General features: G+C 34.6%; 1 protein-coding gene across 2 annotated transcripts; it reads left to right on the forward strand.

The window, feature by feature from the left end:
* The first annotated feature begins 98 nt into the window (after nt 1-98).
* Nucleotides 99-18,246, forward strand: LOC124530542 (all trans-polyprenyl-diphosphate synthase PDSS2). 2 transcript variants are annotated; one of them, XM_047104741.1, is made up of 8 exons: nt 99-698; nt 2,271-2,402; nt 2,957-3,145; nt 10,306-10,442; nt 15,206-15,366; nt 15,871-16,062; nt 16,602-16,648; nt 16,784-18,246. In XM_047104741.1, the coding sequence occupies exons 1-8, from the start codon at nt 391-393 to the stop codon at nt 16,887-16,889; spliced, it is 1,272 nt and encodes a 423-aa protein (XP_046960697.1). In that variant the 5' UTR covers nt 99-390; the 3' UTR covers nt 16,890-18,246. The 2 variants fall into 2 exon arrangements, with proteins under 2 accessions (XP_046960697.1, XP_046960696.1); XM_047104740.1 differs by having other exon boundaries at nt 16,602-18,246.
* The last annotated feature ends 623 nt before the right edge of the window (nt 18,247-18,869 follow it).

The raw sequence follows: 18,869 nt of genomic DNA on the forward strand, positions 1-18,869 counted from the left end.
TCCGTCAAATAACAAATAATAATATCTTGAATGCCAGTCTTTATTGTAAGTTAAAATTTGTAGTGTGGCAACAACAAAAATCGCGTAGTGAGAATTTCATTCGCTTCAACAGTCAATGGACCAATCCCCATCACTGTATATCAGTTAAACATTTTAGCGGCAAAGAGTAAAACGTTTTCAAAGTAGCGCGCTTAGAAATATTAACAAAACTGTTAAACTAAGAGTTTTATAAAGCATTCGTTTTGGTTTTGAATATACCAAAAAGTTATTTTATTATAAAAAAGTATTTTGATCATTTTCAACAAAATAAATAATCTAAAATACTTTTTACAAAAAATATTTGATTTTACGAAATCGGTTGTGTTTTTGGGTTTGTTTTGTGTCTGAAAAATGAGTTTGAGCCGATTAAGGAGTGTGGTCGGGTGCGACCTGGTGAAAGTTCGCCCTTCAAGTGCACTGGTTTCGAAATTGGCACCTTGTGCTGGGCGGGAAGTGAGCACAAGCAGCACGCGATGTGCTGTTGCACAACAAAACACAAAACCAGATTGGAACAGAGCAGTAAGCGAGGCCGAGAAGATCGTCGGTTACCCAACCTCCTTCCTCAGCCTCCGCTGGGTACTTAGCGATGAAATAGCAAACGTTGCCTTACACCTACGAAAACTTGTTGGAAGTAATCATCCACTATTGAAAACAGCCAAGTTAGTAGACGTTCAAATTTTGTTGAGAAATGCGTTAAATGTTATTTGATTATGACTATTTTTTATTCAACCCGTTAAAGCTTAAGAATTATGCTTTTGAAAGTTATAGTTATAGTCCTATAAAGTTTTATGCTTCTAGAAAAATGCATGTCTCACTTGCCAGTACATCACGACTAGACTTTCTATCGTACCTCAAAGGCTCAAACTAGGTTTCGTTTCAAATAGGATTAGAATTTTCCATTCACCTACTGCTATTAATTTACTTTATTTGGGGTTTCTTCATCTTTTGTACTACATTTTTTGTTTCTTAAAATTTAAATTATTTTTACCTTAATAATAAATAAAATATACCTATACAGGTCTACAAAACATATAAGGCATTTGTATAATATGAAAGATATTAATTTTTTAACAACGTATCCTATGAGTATGAATATTAACTATATTAAGTATACAAAACATTTTTATGTTAAATATAAAACGATTATCGATGTGTCTGGGTGTACCTCGGTCAAAAGTCGAATTAGATTTTATAAGTATTGCAACGAATGGTATATTCACTTTCCTTAATTCAAGTTCAAAAAATTGGCGCCCAAACAGTAGCATAGTAAAAGCTTTTTATTTTTAATTTCAAAACAAAAATATGCATTCGATTTTCAAATGTATTACCTACTTGAGATTTGCAAATATTTGATTAGTTTTTCGTTGTTGATCATGTTAGCGTTCATTTAGTAGCTTCCGATTGTTGATTTTAATTTGATTAGTTACCAGTTTTTTATCTCTTAGAAAGTGTTACATATGTTACTTTCCTTTGTTTTTTCTCTAACTATCAATGTTCAAAGTAGGAACAATTACGATATATATAATCTGTTAAAATATGAATTTCTACCTGAAGATTAAAAATTGACCGAATACGCCCTAGCCGAGTAGTAACTAAATATACGTTGCAAATTATTGAACGCCAACAAGTGCACTAGTCTTATATTTCAATAGGTTTTTATAAAATAATAAATAATAATAGTTTAGAATTTCAGGGATTATGCAAAGTCTTGTCTGTTAATTATGCATAACGTAATCCTACTTATACAGTACTTTACAATTCTTTTAACGCCATTGCGTGCTACCGCAAACATTTAATCGACTACTTTGTGTTTATATTGAGACAAAACAAGAAACGTCGTATCGATATTTGAATAAATCGATAATGTTGTTGGATGTATTTTTATATTATTACTCATTTTACTATAAAATAACATATGTATTTTACCTTCCTTGAGTTATGAGGAAGATTCGTTTAGTTTTTTTTTTATTTATATAGTAATTATTGTATCTGATATGCCTTTGTTGTCTGATCGATGTAATATCCTTATAATGGATATAATTTGCTGGTACTGAATAGCTGGTGTATTATTTGCTTCAAGCGTTAAGAATTTTACAGACATATTCTACAACACCAATAAGTCGCGTGTTGGCCACAAAGAAATACATTTTCTTTCGTTGTAAACCTAACGAAATATATCATTACATTTAAAACTTTTTTTTTTTTATTGAGCGCGAATATTTTTTTCATAGGAATCTTCTTTACAATGGAAAGAACAATATGCAAGCTTGGGGACTCATCGTGTTACTCGTGTCGAAGGCTGCCGGCCACAGCCCTGAAATACCGGATATGGAACAAGACAAAGCGGCCGGGGTTCTACATAGGTACACTTACCTTTAGCTTGAAGTGTAAAAGTGTAACTTGTACATCATTTAATAAATAAATAATGATGATGAACCTACAGTATCGTACGTTGCCGTAAAAATTAATGGTTATTTTATGGAAAACTTTCATCTGACCGAACAAGAAAGAAACTCTTTGATTACGTAGTTCCGCCGTTTGTAAAAAATCATAATTCGAACATTCGAATTAATTAATATAGAGACTGAATTTCCAACTTTCAAGATTTAATAATACCTACCTATATATTTATAGTCGAAATGGCCCAGTGGTTAGAACGCGTGCATCTTAACCGATGATTGCGGGTTCAAACCCAGGCAAGCACCGCTGATTCATGTGCTTAATTTGTCTTTATAATTCATCTCGTACTCGGCGGTGAAGGAAAACATCGTTGCATGTGACAAATTTCATAGAAATTCTTCCACATGTGTATTCCACCAACCCGCATTGGAACAGCGCGGTGGAATATGTTCCAAACCTTCTCCTCTAAGGGAATTTACAGGCTGTTGTTGTTATTTATGATAATAATTCTGTGCAGTCAACGTGCGCTGGCTGAAGTCGCTGAAATGATCCGCACGTCTCATCTCGTGCACAAGGGTCTCGTCAATATGAACGTTAGACAAGTGCTGGCGGGCGAGCCGGACGACATGTTATTTGGGAACAAGATCGCCTTGCTCAGTGGGGACTACCTCCTCGCCAATTCCTGCACAGAACTAGCGAACCTCAGGTACCTTAAACTTTTCAGATCATTGTTCAATCTCAGAACAAGGCTTACGTCAATGTGGTTACGAAAGTAGACCAAGAGGTCAGAATTAAACGTGCGACTTATTCATATTACATTATGAATATTTTTCAAAGCATTAGGATGACACTATATAAATATGTAAATGTCTCTAATGATTATTAATATACAAAATATTACGAAACTTAAGTAATAAATCGTAATATTTGAAACTAAATAATGATTTCCTTAGATAACATAATATTAAGATTACGTAATCTTAGGAACACATTGTGCTTTAGCAAATGAAAAAGTAAATAATAGTCTTAATATTGAAAGAAAATTATTCTAATCTTTAATATAATTAAACATTTTTTTATTGACAATTGCTTTTGATGTATACAATAAATGCCCCCAAAAATAAATTTTCACACCTTGAGCAATGGGTAAGACCAGTGAGAACGTCTTTACGTGGGAAGTCCATGTCCAGTATATAGAGTTACCTTTACAATATTTCTTGAATACATACATAAGTAAGTACATAAATCGTGTCTCGTGCAAAGATAGTATGGGTCACTTCGTTCCGCATTCTTCGGATCATTTGATAACCCTTCGTGCCGTGAGAATTAATTAAGTATTTTTGTTTATATTTAACATAAGAAAACAGACGGACAAATCTGCTATCTGATGGCGAGATGCCAACATAATTAATGGATAGTCATTAAAAAATAAAATTTTACATTTAAATAGAAACATGGAAAGCTTTCCCTCGTGTTAATAATAAATTAAATAACACAGGGGGCTCCCCTTACCCTTACCTCGGAACGTCAGCAAAACAAATATATTAGTGGTTTTGGAAAGCAAAACTTGGACCAAGAAATAATGGTCGTACATCCTTCATTATTTTACATTCGTTTTATAGGTCGATATTACACTCAATATATCAAACGGGTAAATATCGTATGACAAAAAAAAAACCTACAAAGATTATGGTTAATTTTGCAACAAAGTCAATGAAAAGAATCACTATCGAGTTGCAAGTTTGGGATGAGCCAATAAAATCATTGTTCTAAATCTATTATAATTTAAGAGTGGTGTCATGATTTAAAAAAATGGCAGGCCTTGGACTGGATTGTCTATTTCACGATCTGAAAATGTCATTAGAAAGCACAGGACTGGTCGCAGTGGCGCCTTATTGTCAGCAGTATGATGGGTAGATTAATGAACTGATTTACATACATAGCAACTGCTTTGGTTCTAAAACGGTTTTCAAGTACTAAAACTAAGTGCAGTATATAATAAGTTTTGCTACCAGCCAATACCGCTAACCATCCAAACGTATGGGCAGAAACAATCTCGGGCCAACATCGGATGACCGATTTAACCATCTGCCTTTCAAGTATCAATAAAACCTTTCACTTTCTCGAAGAAGTATTTTAAATACCTTTAAAGGTACTCGTGTGTCTCAAAAATATTTATAGTGTGAACAATTTAATTTATTAATTGTGTTCACATATTAATATTAAATCTTATTTTGCATGAATTATTTACCATTCATTACACTTGTCCCAACGCTTTAAGCGTACAAAACGTAACAACAAGTGAAAGCTATCTGCATGACTACCTCTTCATACACATCATGTAACATCCGCGTGCTCTTTAATTTAGCAGTGTAGTCACGGTTACATGTTCAATATTTATAACCTGTGTTATACCGATTGGGGTATTCCGTTGATATTTTATTGACATGGACTCAACGCATGCTATGCTGTGAGAACAAACGACAAAGTCAGAGCGTTTATTATTGAAGAGTTTTACTTGTTTATTGATTTTCAAATATATCACCGGTTCGCAAACAAATATCAGGAGAACCACCAAAAGAACCACACTACTAATTACTATATACTATAGAAAAATATAGAACACAATTTTGAGTTATAATCATCAATATTTTTTATTTACAACAGCCTGGAAAAATTCTAACTCCGCTGAAGATGACCGAGGGTCAAGCTTACAAAATAACTTTGTTGTACTATTTTCGTTTGGAGAAATACGGATTTTTATTTATTTTAATTACTTATTTTCAGTTGCTGATTCTTTACCAATTGGTTTTCTTTTTGAGGTTTAGTTTACAGCGTTCGCGGTCACGGAGTCTACCCGTGACCACGAACGCTGCAAAGTGCTCGAAACGTCGGGATGCCAAAAATAATTAATATACGCGATTCAAATCCGTTATAACTAGTTTTATTTCAATGTGTAATCGCGAAAATTTAAGACAACATTATGTTCTCCCAGTTTAATCTGTGCGTCTATTGTTGTAATAATATGATTTTTGTTACCTTATACCGAGTACGTTCTTACATGATGTTTGAAACAGTTCTAGAAATTTTCAAGATAAAAATCAAAATAAAATGATAGTTACTAAAATTACGAGTGTTGCCTCAAAGTATAAATAATTATTTGAAACATCTTACTTAATTATGCTTTTAGATTGCTTAATTTGTAATTCACTACCAAAATAATTGTACACGTTCCGAGATAATACGAGAGATTTTCTTATAATTTTATAGACGTAATTACGTTTATGAATCATAATTATTTCATGAATACCGAACTATCAATTATTGTGGTGTGTCAATGACGGTAAGGTACTTTACACGCGAATGTAACGGAGTCTGAAGTGTACCGGCTTGAGGTATAAGGTCAATAGGTAAATAGTGATAGAACGATCACACTGCTTGGGATAATTGGCCAGCCTTCAACTTACACTTTTTCACATTCGAAAATTCGAATGTGGCAATGAGAATTGCCACATTCGAATATAAAGTGAAGTACCGGACCTTTTATTTTAAGGAGATTATTCTGACTACATTCGAGTTCGGTTTTTCCCCTCAATCCTTAGTATGATTTGATTTATAAATACAAAAGAAGCACGTGAAAACTTATTGGCTTGTGGTCTGACTGTGACCGCATTTTTTATATGATCCACGTATTCTATGTCACTGGGCTATATCGGCCTTTAAATTTAATAGAATACAAATTTTACTATTATATTAGAAAACAATATAGTATTCGAATTGGCAACAAAATTTAACAGTTACCTGAAAGCACGTTTCTATGCAAGTTACAAAGATAAACGTAACTTTGTGAGGGGAATATCTTGGCAAGATAATCCATTCTGAAACTAAGTTCACTGCAGGTTGTTTGCAAAACTTGTTGAAACATATCTTTTTTATTTTAGATTAGTTGTTTAACTGTAAAAGAAGTACTTATTTATTTCCTCTTTATTTTTATATTTCCTGTTGATTTCGTTTCTCAACGTATTTTATAAAATGATGATGAACTTGGTGATAGAAGTTTATAGTACACATTGATATGAATAGGTAACTATTCAAATAGCAGAAGATATTTAAGGTAGAAAGTTAGTTTCATCGTTCACACAAAGAACTAGTGTTGAGTCGATGATGTTTAAATTTTTATATAGCTATCTCGATTAAGGATCGTTTTCATTAACGATCCTTTAAGGGAACTCAGAAGTTTGACATTGTATATGTTTTTATTCAAAAGTTTTAGTCTACTAAAAACCTTATCTTCATTATGACTTGCTTATTTCAAATTTAGAACGTTGTGTTTTTTCCTGTTCACATGTGATGTTATGGTCCGGTCGTGGTGTATCCATTCCAGTATAATTCCACAACCGCTATTATCTTTTATCTCATGTGATGACTCATTACTCATATTTTCGTTACACACATTAGTCATATCATCAAAATTTCCCCCTATTTAACCTGTAAATCTTCCATGTCTAGCATTGAGATCTCTTTTATTTAAGGAGTATTATTTTATACAGCATGTACAAAAAAGATGAGGTAAATCATAAAGTATGTAAAAGGGCTTTATTATTTGGTTCGTATCAAAATGTGTTTTATAATTATAACAAATGTATCATTTGCTTTGCAATTTTTCTCGTGACGTTTTCCTTCTGTAATCTCAACAAGTCCTAGGCATACGGTGCACTATGAGTATTGCTGTAACGGCATTTACGCGCAGTACGAGTAGGTCTAGAGGTCAATGTTTTGTGGACACAATATGTTAGGGGCCGTTTTATTTCGATACAAGATGACTCTTAGTATGTGTAAATAATTTGTAAACGGAACATTATCTGTGACCTCATACAATTTAGGATTGATTCTCATTTATTTCGATAGAAGTATAAATTTCACTTATTGCATAATTCATATTTAGTTCCTGTTTGCTCATCTTAATTAAAACGTAGCGTGATGTAGACACGCCATATATGGACAACTTGCGATTATAAACAAAGTTAAAATTAAGTTGTTTAAAAAGTATATAATATTTTGTGAATTCCCGTCTGCACGCGTACCATGGACCATGCTCATGTATTATTTTAATAGCAAATATTTCAACTTAGAGCTGATGCATTCATTTTGAAGATTGTATCAGCAATTCAGTAGTCAAACATCTTGAACCTCATGTTTGGCGGCGCTTTGACTTTGACTATTATCGTATTCTAGCGGTGCTAGTACTACGAGTGAAAGTAACCGTTTGATAGCCGATCTAGATCTAATAATAATATCAAAAATCCATGTCTACCCAAACTATACGAATAATAGCCCAATCATATGGTTCGGTGTGAAATACGGCCATGAGAGCTTCATTTTACAACATCAGCGGCGACATTTACTATGAAGTTAGGAAATCGGTTGCCAAACGAGGTATAGCAATACTGTTGAGCACTTTGAATTGCAGACTAAATAAATTAAAAGACTTGGAGATTATTTCTAAGCAATATCTTTTTTAATTTTATTTAATCTGTACAATTGCTAAAAAAAAAACAAAACAGACAATCAACCGTTGAAACAGTTGTAAGTATCAATCGCAAGTATTTACTAACACATTCTAATAAGAGTAGCAGAGCAAAAATTCTCATTAATTAGGAAAACTTAAGGTTTAACTCATTTCGTACCGGATGTGCACTGTTATTGTAAAAGAAAAATCGTCCTCTTTCACATATCACAAGTTTGGTATGGCCCGAGACCGGTCTACAAACCAGTTACTTTCGCGTCCACGCCCGCTAAGTTAAATTTACTTAACCGAAAGAATTTTTTAATAGTTCCAGTAACCGTATTGCAGGTGTAGGTAGGTAGTGCTAATTTATGATAACGGATAACAAATATACTGTACAATTTATTCGTATTGTTATTGTATCAAAGATAATTGGCAATTTCGGTGTTCTTATTTCATTTTCTTCTCTTATTTGCAATATAAAATTACCGACTATTTCAGTGAAAAGCCAACATCGTAACATTTACGATATGGTAGAACGATTATTGTATGAGTTTTTCAGAATCTGTTTCTGTCTTTTTAATATCTAAAAAAGTGTGAGCTCATCTCCGTAACTAATTATCTATATCAATATTAGAAATGTGAAAGTAACTCTGTCGGTCAGTCTGTCTGTCTGTAGCTCTTTCACGACCAAACCGCTGAATCAAATTCGATGAAATTTTGTGTGCAGCAAACTTAAACTCAAAGAAAGGACATAGGCTACATATTTGCCTGACACATGACAATCAACACTCTAAAATGCGAGCAAAGCCGCGGGCGAATACTAGTTTTCACTGAATTTATATAATAGAACTATTTTAATTCAGAGTGCTATTAATTGTATTTATATCATATAATTTTCTTTATGATTAAATTGTCGAAGCGGATCGCTAGTATGACATATTCTTCATTAATATAAGCTGATTCGAATTATGTCTTTATTATAATGTTAGTGGATAGTTTTTATTAAATAAAAAAGAAACATTTTAATAAGCTATCTATACACTTTATACTACAATTGCACCAATATGATGACGTTTAATTTGTTTCGAATCTCATAAAATCACGAAAAATTGTGGTTGAATGTGTATAGTTTTATTCTTCTAAAATGTAAAATAATTTTTAATTGTTGTAGTACACTAGTATAACATACTATTATAGTATTGATATTTAATTAAAACTGAATAACAATGATCATAATCAAACGTTTGATTCTAATAAAACTAAAAATTTATTGGTTAGAGAAAATGAAAAATAGAGAGTAAAGTGGTTTTCAACACCTTTTTTAATTAAATAGGATATGTGTGTCATGCGTGTTGATGTTTCTTTTACAGCAACTTGTTTTAATCGTAAACATTTTCTTTTTTGTTTATATAAATCAAATAACCGGTTTGATTTGGTTATTATAAAACTGTTATATTGATATCGACTATTCGACTAAATCTTATATCACAATCGTTCCGAATATTATGGAATTAACTTGATAACTTATATATCATAACAAATTTAAAATGCTGTCATTTGTTAACTTTGATCAGACTACTTGTTTCTACAACAGGTAATTACAAATTTACATTTCAAGCAATCGCCTAATATTGACAATGAATTATTAATCTCATATAATTATACCTACAAAACTCAAAGTAGATTAACTTTACGTTCGGTTATCTTGAACTATTAGGCACTAATGAATGTGAAATGTTTTTTTAAGTCATTGTGAAATCTTTAATGTGAGGGCTCGGTAGATCCGTCTTCGTACAACCCACTTTCATTCCACTGTCGGATTTCTTATTTCAATAGATTCATTCATTTTAATTGTATGATGTGTTTATGATGAGTAGGAACTCATTAAATGCAGAATTAACATGCTGACCTATAGCAATATTAATTTCCACAGATAGAAGTGACTATACTTATGTATGGTAATATAAATATAAATAAATATAAATATGAGACAACATCACATACATTACTTTGATCCCAATGTAAGTAGCTGAAGCACTTGTGTTATGGAACATCAGAAGTAACGACGGTACCACAAACACCCAGACCCAAGACAACATAGAAAACTAATGGTAATCTACATCGACTCGGCCGGGAATCGAACCCGGGACCTCAGAGTGGCGTACCCATGAAAACCGGTGTACACACCACTCGACCATGGAGGTCGTCAAAACTAATATTGTTATTTCAAGTTCAAACAAAACTTTACTTTATGTGTTCGTAACAAATATTCGAAATTTTTTGAATTTGACATAATGTTTATATAACGACGATGTAGATGGTCTAGTGTAATATGAAAATTATTTGATAACCAATAGGAATCAAGAGCTCGTTGAGCTGATGTCATCAGCAGTGCGAGATCTAGTGGAAGCAGAATTTCTTGGAGATCGGGATCAACAAAATAATCCTCTGCCCTCACGGCCGCTGCCCGAGGATCAAAGGGAAGCAGCTTCTGGTAAGTTTTATGATTTTTTTCAGTGGTCTGTCGGATTTCATTTCGTTCAATTACCTTTATGCAATACAAGTCGTATGAATTAACCCATCTTAACACAGTTACACGAGTATAAAAAAATGTTAACCGTATTATATATATGTATATATAGGATAGGTTTTTAAATTAAATACATAAGTTTAATAATGCCGTAGAGATAATTGTTAAGATCCCTAATTAATTTAATCTTAATAAGATCAACTTAATAACTCGATACTAATGTAGCTTGTACGTTTGAGTCGTTAAGTCATTGTCTAAAATAACACCTCTTTTGTGTGAAAAGTTTTGAGGCTCTTCAAAGAATTAATAAAAAAAACTTTGTAGTTGAAAACCTAGATTCAATATTGATTTACAATTTAATTTAGTGACTTAATTAGAAAACTTCGTATACGTTATGTTCTGCGTACTAAATTAACGTGAACTACGCCTACATCTCGTGTGTTTGCGTTTGCGAGCACACATAGGTTAACTTTAATCGTATTTGCATAACAATTAATGAGTAAACTTGCTCACACCCGTCAAAGATGCGAACGTGAGGATTTTTTGATATATCAGTCTTTGATATATCAATTGTTTTTTTAAAGTTTTGATATTATTTTGTCTTCCTATCTACTGTTGGCTCCTAAAAATTTTGTTACCAATCCTTTTTTTTTGTAATTCCGTCTCATTAAGTATTTTGAAATAAGGAAATGTATTATTAATAATTTACACGAATTTGTATGCTATTAGTTTTTACCATCGATTTAAGTTCTGGTTAATCTTTTGGTATTCTCTATTAATATGATATAGTTACTCGCATTACCGTGTAAAATTACGGGTTCGATTACGGACTACTTCAAGGAGATTTGTAGGGCCGTAACTTTATAATTTTGTTGTGTTTGAGAAATGATAGTTGAAGCAAATTAAATTATACATACGTATATTTTGTAAAATTAAGCCCAGTGTGCGTTGTTTATATAAAAATATCTGCTCGGTAGGGTTTTATTTGTATAAAGACAAGATCATATATTCTACCGCCAAGCATATACATACATAGTAGGTACTGTTAATCCAGTCAAAGTCAAAGTCAAAGTCTAAAACCTTTATTCAAAATAGAAGTGTTTACACTTTCTTATTGATTGTAGATAATCTACCACCGGTTCGGAATATAATACCTCAGACCTGAGAAGAACCGGCGAAAGAAACTCAGCGGGATATTTTTTTTTTTTTTTATAATGTCAATTTATAATTTACAATAATAAACATATTCCTGTTATTTGAAACAGCCTGGAGGCGATCATCTCATTCCCAAGGTGTGCAGTCCACTAGAAAGTCATTAGTGCTGTAATATCCTTTAGCACACAAACGCTCTTTAACGATTCTGTAACTAGAACCTCAAGGGTAATTTAAGGAATTATTAATATTCCGTGCTATGCAACATCTATGGACGTTGATGACTTACCATCTGGAGGCCCATTGGCCCGTTCATCATAAAAATATAATACTTTCCATTTGATAACTCAACATTTAAAGTATTCAGTGCTTAAAAATATGACAAGTAATTATCCAACTTTGTATTACAAATGTCTTTCATGATTATAGTCTAAATATATATGTAGTAATGATGAAATATTTATCACAACCAGCATCAATTCATTGCAAAATAGTTCAACGTGCGAAACAAAGAAAACAATTAAGCGAAGTAACGAATTTCGATAACCTTAATTTCGTTGAAATTGTATTGTGTGTCAGGAATTGTGCCAGTCGCAGGCGATTCGCATGTGATTTGAATTCATAATGCTATCAGATAGAAGTGGTCACTGTTGATATACATAATGTATCGGTGACGATGCTAGTTCAACATATTCGACTTGTCTCCTTGCGTTGTTTGAACGAATTTGTAGTCTTTGTCATTTGTGATACATGCTAGGCGTAAAGACAATGATTAATCTAAGCTATGATGCATATAGTCGTAAAGTAGAATATATAAAAGTAATTATTAGAGAATTCATCGTATAAATTTAAGAATCGTAATAAAAATTTTAGTTAACAACGTTGTACGTTAAGAAACATACTTCTTTTATTCTTCTTTTTTTGAATATTAGTAAAGAACATTACATTTAAAGAAATCAATCTAACATCTAACACCTTAAATAAAATTAAGGAGTCGATTTTATCAGGCAAAGTGAAAGCTATCACGATCCACGTACATATAACTATCATACTTGTACTGAGCGAACTAAAATCCATGTTATTGTATTGATCATTATAATCGTTCGGCTAAGCTAGATCCTTTGAGAAGCATTTATTTTTATTCTTTGTTTATATGCCAACACATAATACTAATGGAAATGCAAATTATAATCATCAAATCCTACTGCATAATTAAAGTATTCCATTCAACAGTTGATAATGATCCTCGCTACATAGTGTGCGGTATTGTATTTTTAATAGCTCAGACGAATATCAATCAGACACAAGTTTTTAACCTTCATAAAGTTGTTAGTCATTAAGAGATACAATATTGTCGTAGGGAATGAATTGGTTGTGGTGGATTATAGTAAAAAGTTTTGTCAACCCTATTGCTAAGAATTATATTTTTCGTTGTAATCTTACAACAAAGCAAAAACTAATTTAAAAATTAACATTATTAAGTAAGCAAGTTACGTTAAAGTTACAGAAATAAATTCAATATAAATTAATTTGATATAAATTTTCAATTATAGATCAAAACATATCAAAATACACTTTATTCAAGTAGGCTTTTACAAGCAATTTTGAATCGTCATTTTACAATTAAGTGAAGCTACCACCGGTATAGATATATATAGATAGATATAGGATACATACATAAACATTTAAGAGTGTAAGGCGAACGAATGTGACTTTTTTTTAAATTGAGACCTGAAAGGACTGTCCTTTCGCTTGCGTACAAACCGGTATCTGTTAAGTGCAACGGACCTCTAAAACTGTTACAATGACCTCAATATGTTCAATTTAAAGATACTTTGTTTTTCAGCGGCACGTACAAAACTTTTCTACAGACCGTATGACAAAACAGGGAACTTAACAGATTGTCTATTAATCGATTCCAAACTAATCAAGAAATAAAAAATAAAAAATGTTTTGTATATTTCTCTTTTAGAAGTTATGCCTGTGAACATGCAATTTATATACTATGTATAAATTGGCGAAGTCTTACAGTAAAACGATCAATATAAAGTTTAAGTTTATACTCAAACTTTTATCCATAGTTTCACTGTCTCGAAAAAAGGGTACATTTTGTTTCTTTTGGTTCCAGCTTACTTGGTGCTTAATTTTATCAAAATCAGTTCAGTGGCTTAGCCAAGAAAGCGTAACAGACACACAGATATAGTTACTTTTGCATTTATAATATACGAGTACATGTATGGTGAGATTCCTATCAGTGCAGTGTATCATCATCATATGGTCTTACGATGATAAGATAGACTAGCAGTTTATTATTAAAACAAATCGGTACTTATAACTGTTGTTAGGACTAGGCAATCATTGATAATATTGTAATTAAAATACGTATATAAATACAAAACAATATTTATTTGGTATTGCTTTTTATATAATATACCAATTTGAATTACCTGATTGGTAGGAGTTATTTTATGACCAATTTTCAATCAAAAAACGTGATCTACCTCGTTTCTATGATTTAAGACCATATAGCCTACATACCTACATATTCTCTCCGTAATAATAAATACATTCACCATTTCGAATCATATCGCAAACATTGATGAAAAACACAAACGCATTACTTGAATGAGCAACGTTATAATGTAATAATAATGACATAGCCTAGAACTCTAGATGGTAAGCGTCATTTACACTAGCTTAAGAAATACTAAAACCCGACTACGGAAATAGTTGCACTATATATTTGGAATTTGAAATCTAAAAAAATCTATATAAAGTTTGGTGTTCTTAGGCTCAAATGTGAAACCACAACATAAATATTTTTGTTTTTGTCTGTAAACTCTTAGTAACCGTTCAAAGATAAAAGTTTGGCAGTATTTTACTGAGTGCGTAGAAAAACACCTTCTGGTCCTGCTTGACCCAATTCTATGTCAGGTTGATTTGCTGTTCCATAGAAGTAACTAAAAATTAAAAATGTAGACGTACAACTTTCTATTAATATTAATATATACTGAACATTAATATCACGATAACATCGATAGCATTATTATTTTTTACATTACTACTAAAGTGTGAGTGTTTTCGAGACCTTATTTTGACAATCAATCATGTAATGATGTAACGAAGCAGTATTTAACAAAAAAATGGATTTAACTATTATACAATCTTATCCAAATATATCATAATAAAACAGCTATAAATACATTTTGTCAAGTTGACAGTAAAAACATAATTAGTCGCATAATTGTAATTTTTATAAATAAAATATTCAGAAATAGTCGAAAAAATATTGAATCAACATCCTCCTGCTCTTATCCCAATATTATTTGCAGCATGTCTTCTCCTTCCATACTTCTCTGTCAGACATCATCTCGCAAGTAACATTCTTTCTAACCATATCCTCTTTATCACAATCCATCCATCGTTTCCTTGGTACCTCTACCTCTATATCCTTTTACATCCATGCTCAAGCCTTTTTTCACAATATATTTCATTCCTCCGCATTACATGCCCTTAAAAAAAATGGAATATTGAGTAAAATATGTGATACTAAGAACAGCGATTGGTAAGTGTAGAATGGGACTGCATCCTGTCGCCGCTGCCCATGGCGGGCGTGGAGGGCTGCGCGCGGCGCGAGTGGGCCGCGCGCCACGTGCTGGCGGCCGGCGCGCTTCTCGGCAAGAGCTGCTCCGCCGCGCTCAAGCTCGCCGGCCACAAGCCCGCACTGCAGACGCAGGTAGGTTACCTGCCATACTAAGTAATAAGTGCTTTTAAATAAAACTAATTATAACGGATGAATCGCGGGTAGACTGTCTACCCGTGACCACGAACACTGCAAAGTGCTCGAAACGTCGGGATGTTTAAAAATAATTAATATACGCGATTCATCCGTTATAATTAGTTTTATTTAAATGTGTAATAATCGCGAAAATTTAAGACAACATTAAAAAAGGGCATTGTTGAAAATTGCAATAAATATTAACTAGGTAAGTTTTGTATGAAATATATCGAGTGTTCATTTCCTTACCATTTTAAGATACGCGAAATAAAAATACAAATCATACCATCGGGCACATAACAGTTATATTTAGTTTTTGTAAGCCATTGGGACTTGAGCAGCATGTATTACGCAATATATAAGTATTTTATAAAAATAGTAGGAGAAACCTATCTAAGATCTATTATCTAATAAAACTTTATTATGAGTAATTTTATTAAAAGCATGTCTTAATAATTTCAGGGCTATCTCTTCGGTTGCCATTTAGCTCTAGCTTGGCAGGCGTTCTTAGATCTCGAAGCGTTCACAGGACCCGAGCCAGATAGCTTCTCGTTGGTTGGCGCTCCCCTAGCTTTCACTTTGGAGGCTCGGCCTGAGTTGTACTCCTACATAGAGGCCGGCAAGAAGAGCGTACATGATGTCGATTACCACGCGGTAAGATTTGAGAATATTTAGTTCTCTAAATGAAATGATTGTATATTATACAATTTTGTATATTATTATAGACTAAATTGAGCCTTCAGTGCCGGACTGATAATTTTTTATTTAGAAATTCTCATTAGCGGTTATCAGTGTCACATTTACACGTCTTGTAATATCAAAAACTATTGTTCTGCATTTCCTAATAGCTGCTGAACTTCAATCTAACAGGCTGAATATAAATCGGCCTTTTAGATTGACGTTTCATTTACTATGACAGTAACATCAGGATAGATCCGGCTCGAAGGACCAAAATGTCTCGTTAATCTAGTGGCTAGATATAAGACTATAGAGAGTCATTGGTCGTAACAAACACAGGCTGTGTTTGGTACTTATTGCCTAGTCAAGTCTTCGGTGTTTATCACAAATACAATGTGCATCTGTTACATCTCTATACTGCGATACTGGCGCAATGGTTTGTCCTCTGCGACTTAAGTTGCCGTGACTATCGATTTTATATATGTATATTGATCGCAGATGTCTATCTCCCACAGCTGTACGAGGCCGTGCTGGCGGGCGACGGCATCCAGCGCACGCAGCAGCTGCAGCGCGAGCACAGCGGCCGCGCGCGCGAGGTGCTCGACTGCTTCCCGTACTGCGACGCGCGCACCGCGCTCGCCAACATCATCGTCGCCATGAACCCCTAGCCCGCCCACACACGGCAGCGCACTCAGCGGCTGCAGCGCGAGCACAGCGGCCGCGCGCGCGAGGTGCTCGACTGCTTCCCGTACTGCGACGCGCGCACCGCGCTCGCCAACATCATCGTCGCCATGAACCCCTAGCCCGCCCACACACGGCAGCGCACTCAGCGGCTGCAGCGCGAGCACAGCGGCCGCGCGCGCGAGGTGCTCGACTGCTTCCCGTACTGCGACGCGCGCACCGCGCTCGCCAACATCATCGTCGCCATGAACCCCTAGCCCGCCCACACACGGCAGCGCACTCAGCGGCTGCAGCGCGAGCACAGCGGCCGCGCGCGCGAGGTGCTCGACTGCTTCCCGTACTGCGACGCGCGCACCGCGCTCGCCAACATCATCGTCGCCATGAACCCCTAGCCCGCCCACACACGGCAGCGCACTCAGCGGCTGCAGCGCGAGCACAGCGGCCGCGCGCGCGAGGTGCTCGACTGCTTCCCGTACTGCGACGCGCGCACCGCGCTCGCCAACATCATCGTCGCCATGAACCCCTAGCCCGCCCACACACGGCAGCGCACTCAGCGGCTGCAGCGCGAGCACAGCGGCCGCGCGCGCGAGGTGCTCGACTGCTTCCCGTACTGCGACGCGCGCACCGCGCTCGCCAACATCATCGTCGCCATGAACCCCTAGCCCGCCCACACACGGCAGCGCACTCAGCGGCTGCAGCGCGAGCACAGCGGCCGCGCGCGCGAGGTGCTCGACTGCTTCCCGTACTGCGACGCGCGCACCGCGCTCGCCAACATCATCGTCGCCATGAACCCCTAGCCCGCCCACACACGGCAGCGCACTCAGCGGCTGCAGCGCGAGCACAGCGCACTCAGCGGCTGCAGCGCGAGCACAGCGCACTCAGCGGCTGTATCTGCTCAAGGCATCCCTGATAAGTATCAGGGATGCCAATCAAGTGATTACCTGTTCCAGATGCTTCGTCAGGGAACGTTTATTTGTTAAAAAATATTCTGAGAGTATTACAGGAAGCACATAGTACAGTAAATGAAGTATAAAAATAAGTCATACTTATAAGTTATCTCTATGTACTTAAATTAATATTTTAAGCAAGCTTTGTATTGCAGCTAAATGTAAATAGAGAAATAATTCCATGTTATACTCCTCGTGGTGTACAAAAAAGTATTTATATTTATTGATGTTTAATTTTGGTGTCGAATTTATATAAAATTTACAAATGTATATGATTTGCTTTAATGTCTCGTTCATTGTAACAATTAATGTAGTTACCAAGAAATGTTCCATTTATACTAAATTGTATAAAGAGACAAATTCAAATAGCATGAGAATTTTACTATTGAACTTCATAAAAGATTATATGAGTATTGAATACTTGTTAACGTATCTTTAGTTTTATATAAAATGAAATATTTTTGAAAAATGTATTTGTATATTGTTTTTATAAAATGTTAGTTTTGTAGATTAAGAAAATATTCCAAAATTTACCTAGTTTTTATATTTTGTATGTTTTTATTATATTTCGGAGCTTTTGCTCAAAAATACAATTTTACAACAAAACTCATCTTTCAATACTCCTTTTTACCGATTCCTTAATGATAATATATTTGAAAATAAAGTTAATTCAATAGCACAATATGGTTTTTAGAACGTTTTAATTTTGTACAATTTCATTTAACCTTTAAAAATCCAAGACATACTTTTCTATAGAGTCTTTATATACTCAACTAGTAGATCGGTCCACGCGTTGCTTTGCTACTCTGACACTGATAGTTATAAAAAAAATATGTCAACATTTCCGAAGTATTTGCGTGATGCGCGTTAAAAAACAGCTCCATTCGAACTAATTGTTTTGTCCTTTTTATATCGACTTTACTTGGTGGTAGGGCACCCACTCATCAGTTATTCTACCGCCAAATAACACTACTCAGTATTGTTGTGTACTGGATTGAAGGGTGAGTGAGCCAGTGTAATTACAGGCACAAGGGACATAACATCTTCCCAAGGTTAGTGGCTCATTGACAATGTAAGGAATAGTTAATATTTCTTACAGCGTCATTGTCTATGGGTGATGGTGACCACTTACTATCAGGTGGCCCATATGCTCGT

This window comes from Vanessa cardui, chromosome 6 (assembly GCF_905220365.1).
Source record: "Vanessa cardui chromosome 6, ilVanCard2.1, whole genome shotgun sequence".
NCBI classification, from domain to species: domain Eukaryota; kingdom Metazoa; phylum Arthropoda; class Insecta; order Lepidoptera; family Nymphalidae; genus Vanessa; species Vanessa cardui.

Excerpts from the sequence above, each read along its gene's own strand:
- LOC124530542 (XM_047104740.1), top strand. The coding sequence starts at position 391 with ATGAGTTTGAGCCGATTAAGGAGTGTGGTCGGGTGCGACCTGGTGAAA. Across the intron at positions 2,403-2,956 it reads GCGGCCGGGGTTCTACATAG|TCAACGTGCGCTGGCTGAAG; the intron begins GTACACTTACCT and ends AATTCTGTGCAG. Across the intron at positions 10,443-15,205 it reads TCAAAGGGAAGCAGCTTCTG|AATGGGACTGCATCCTGTCG; the intron begins GTAAGTTTTATG and ends TGGTAAGTGTAG.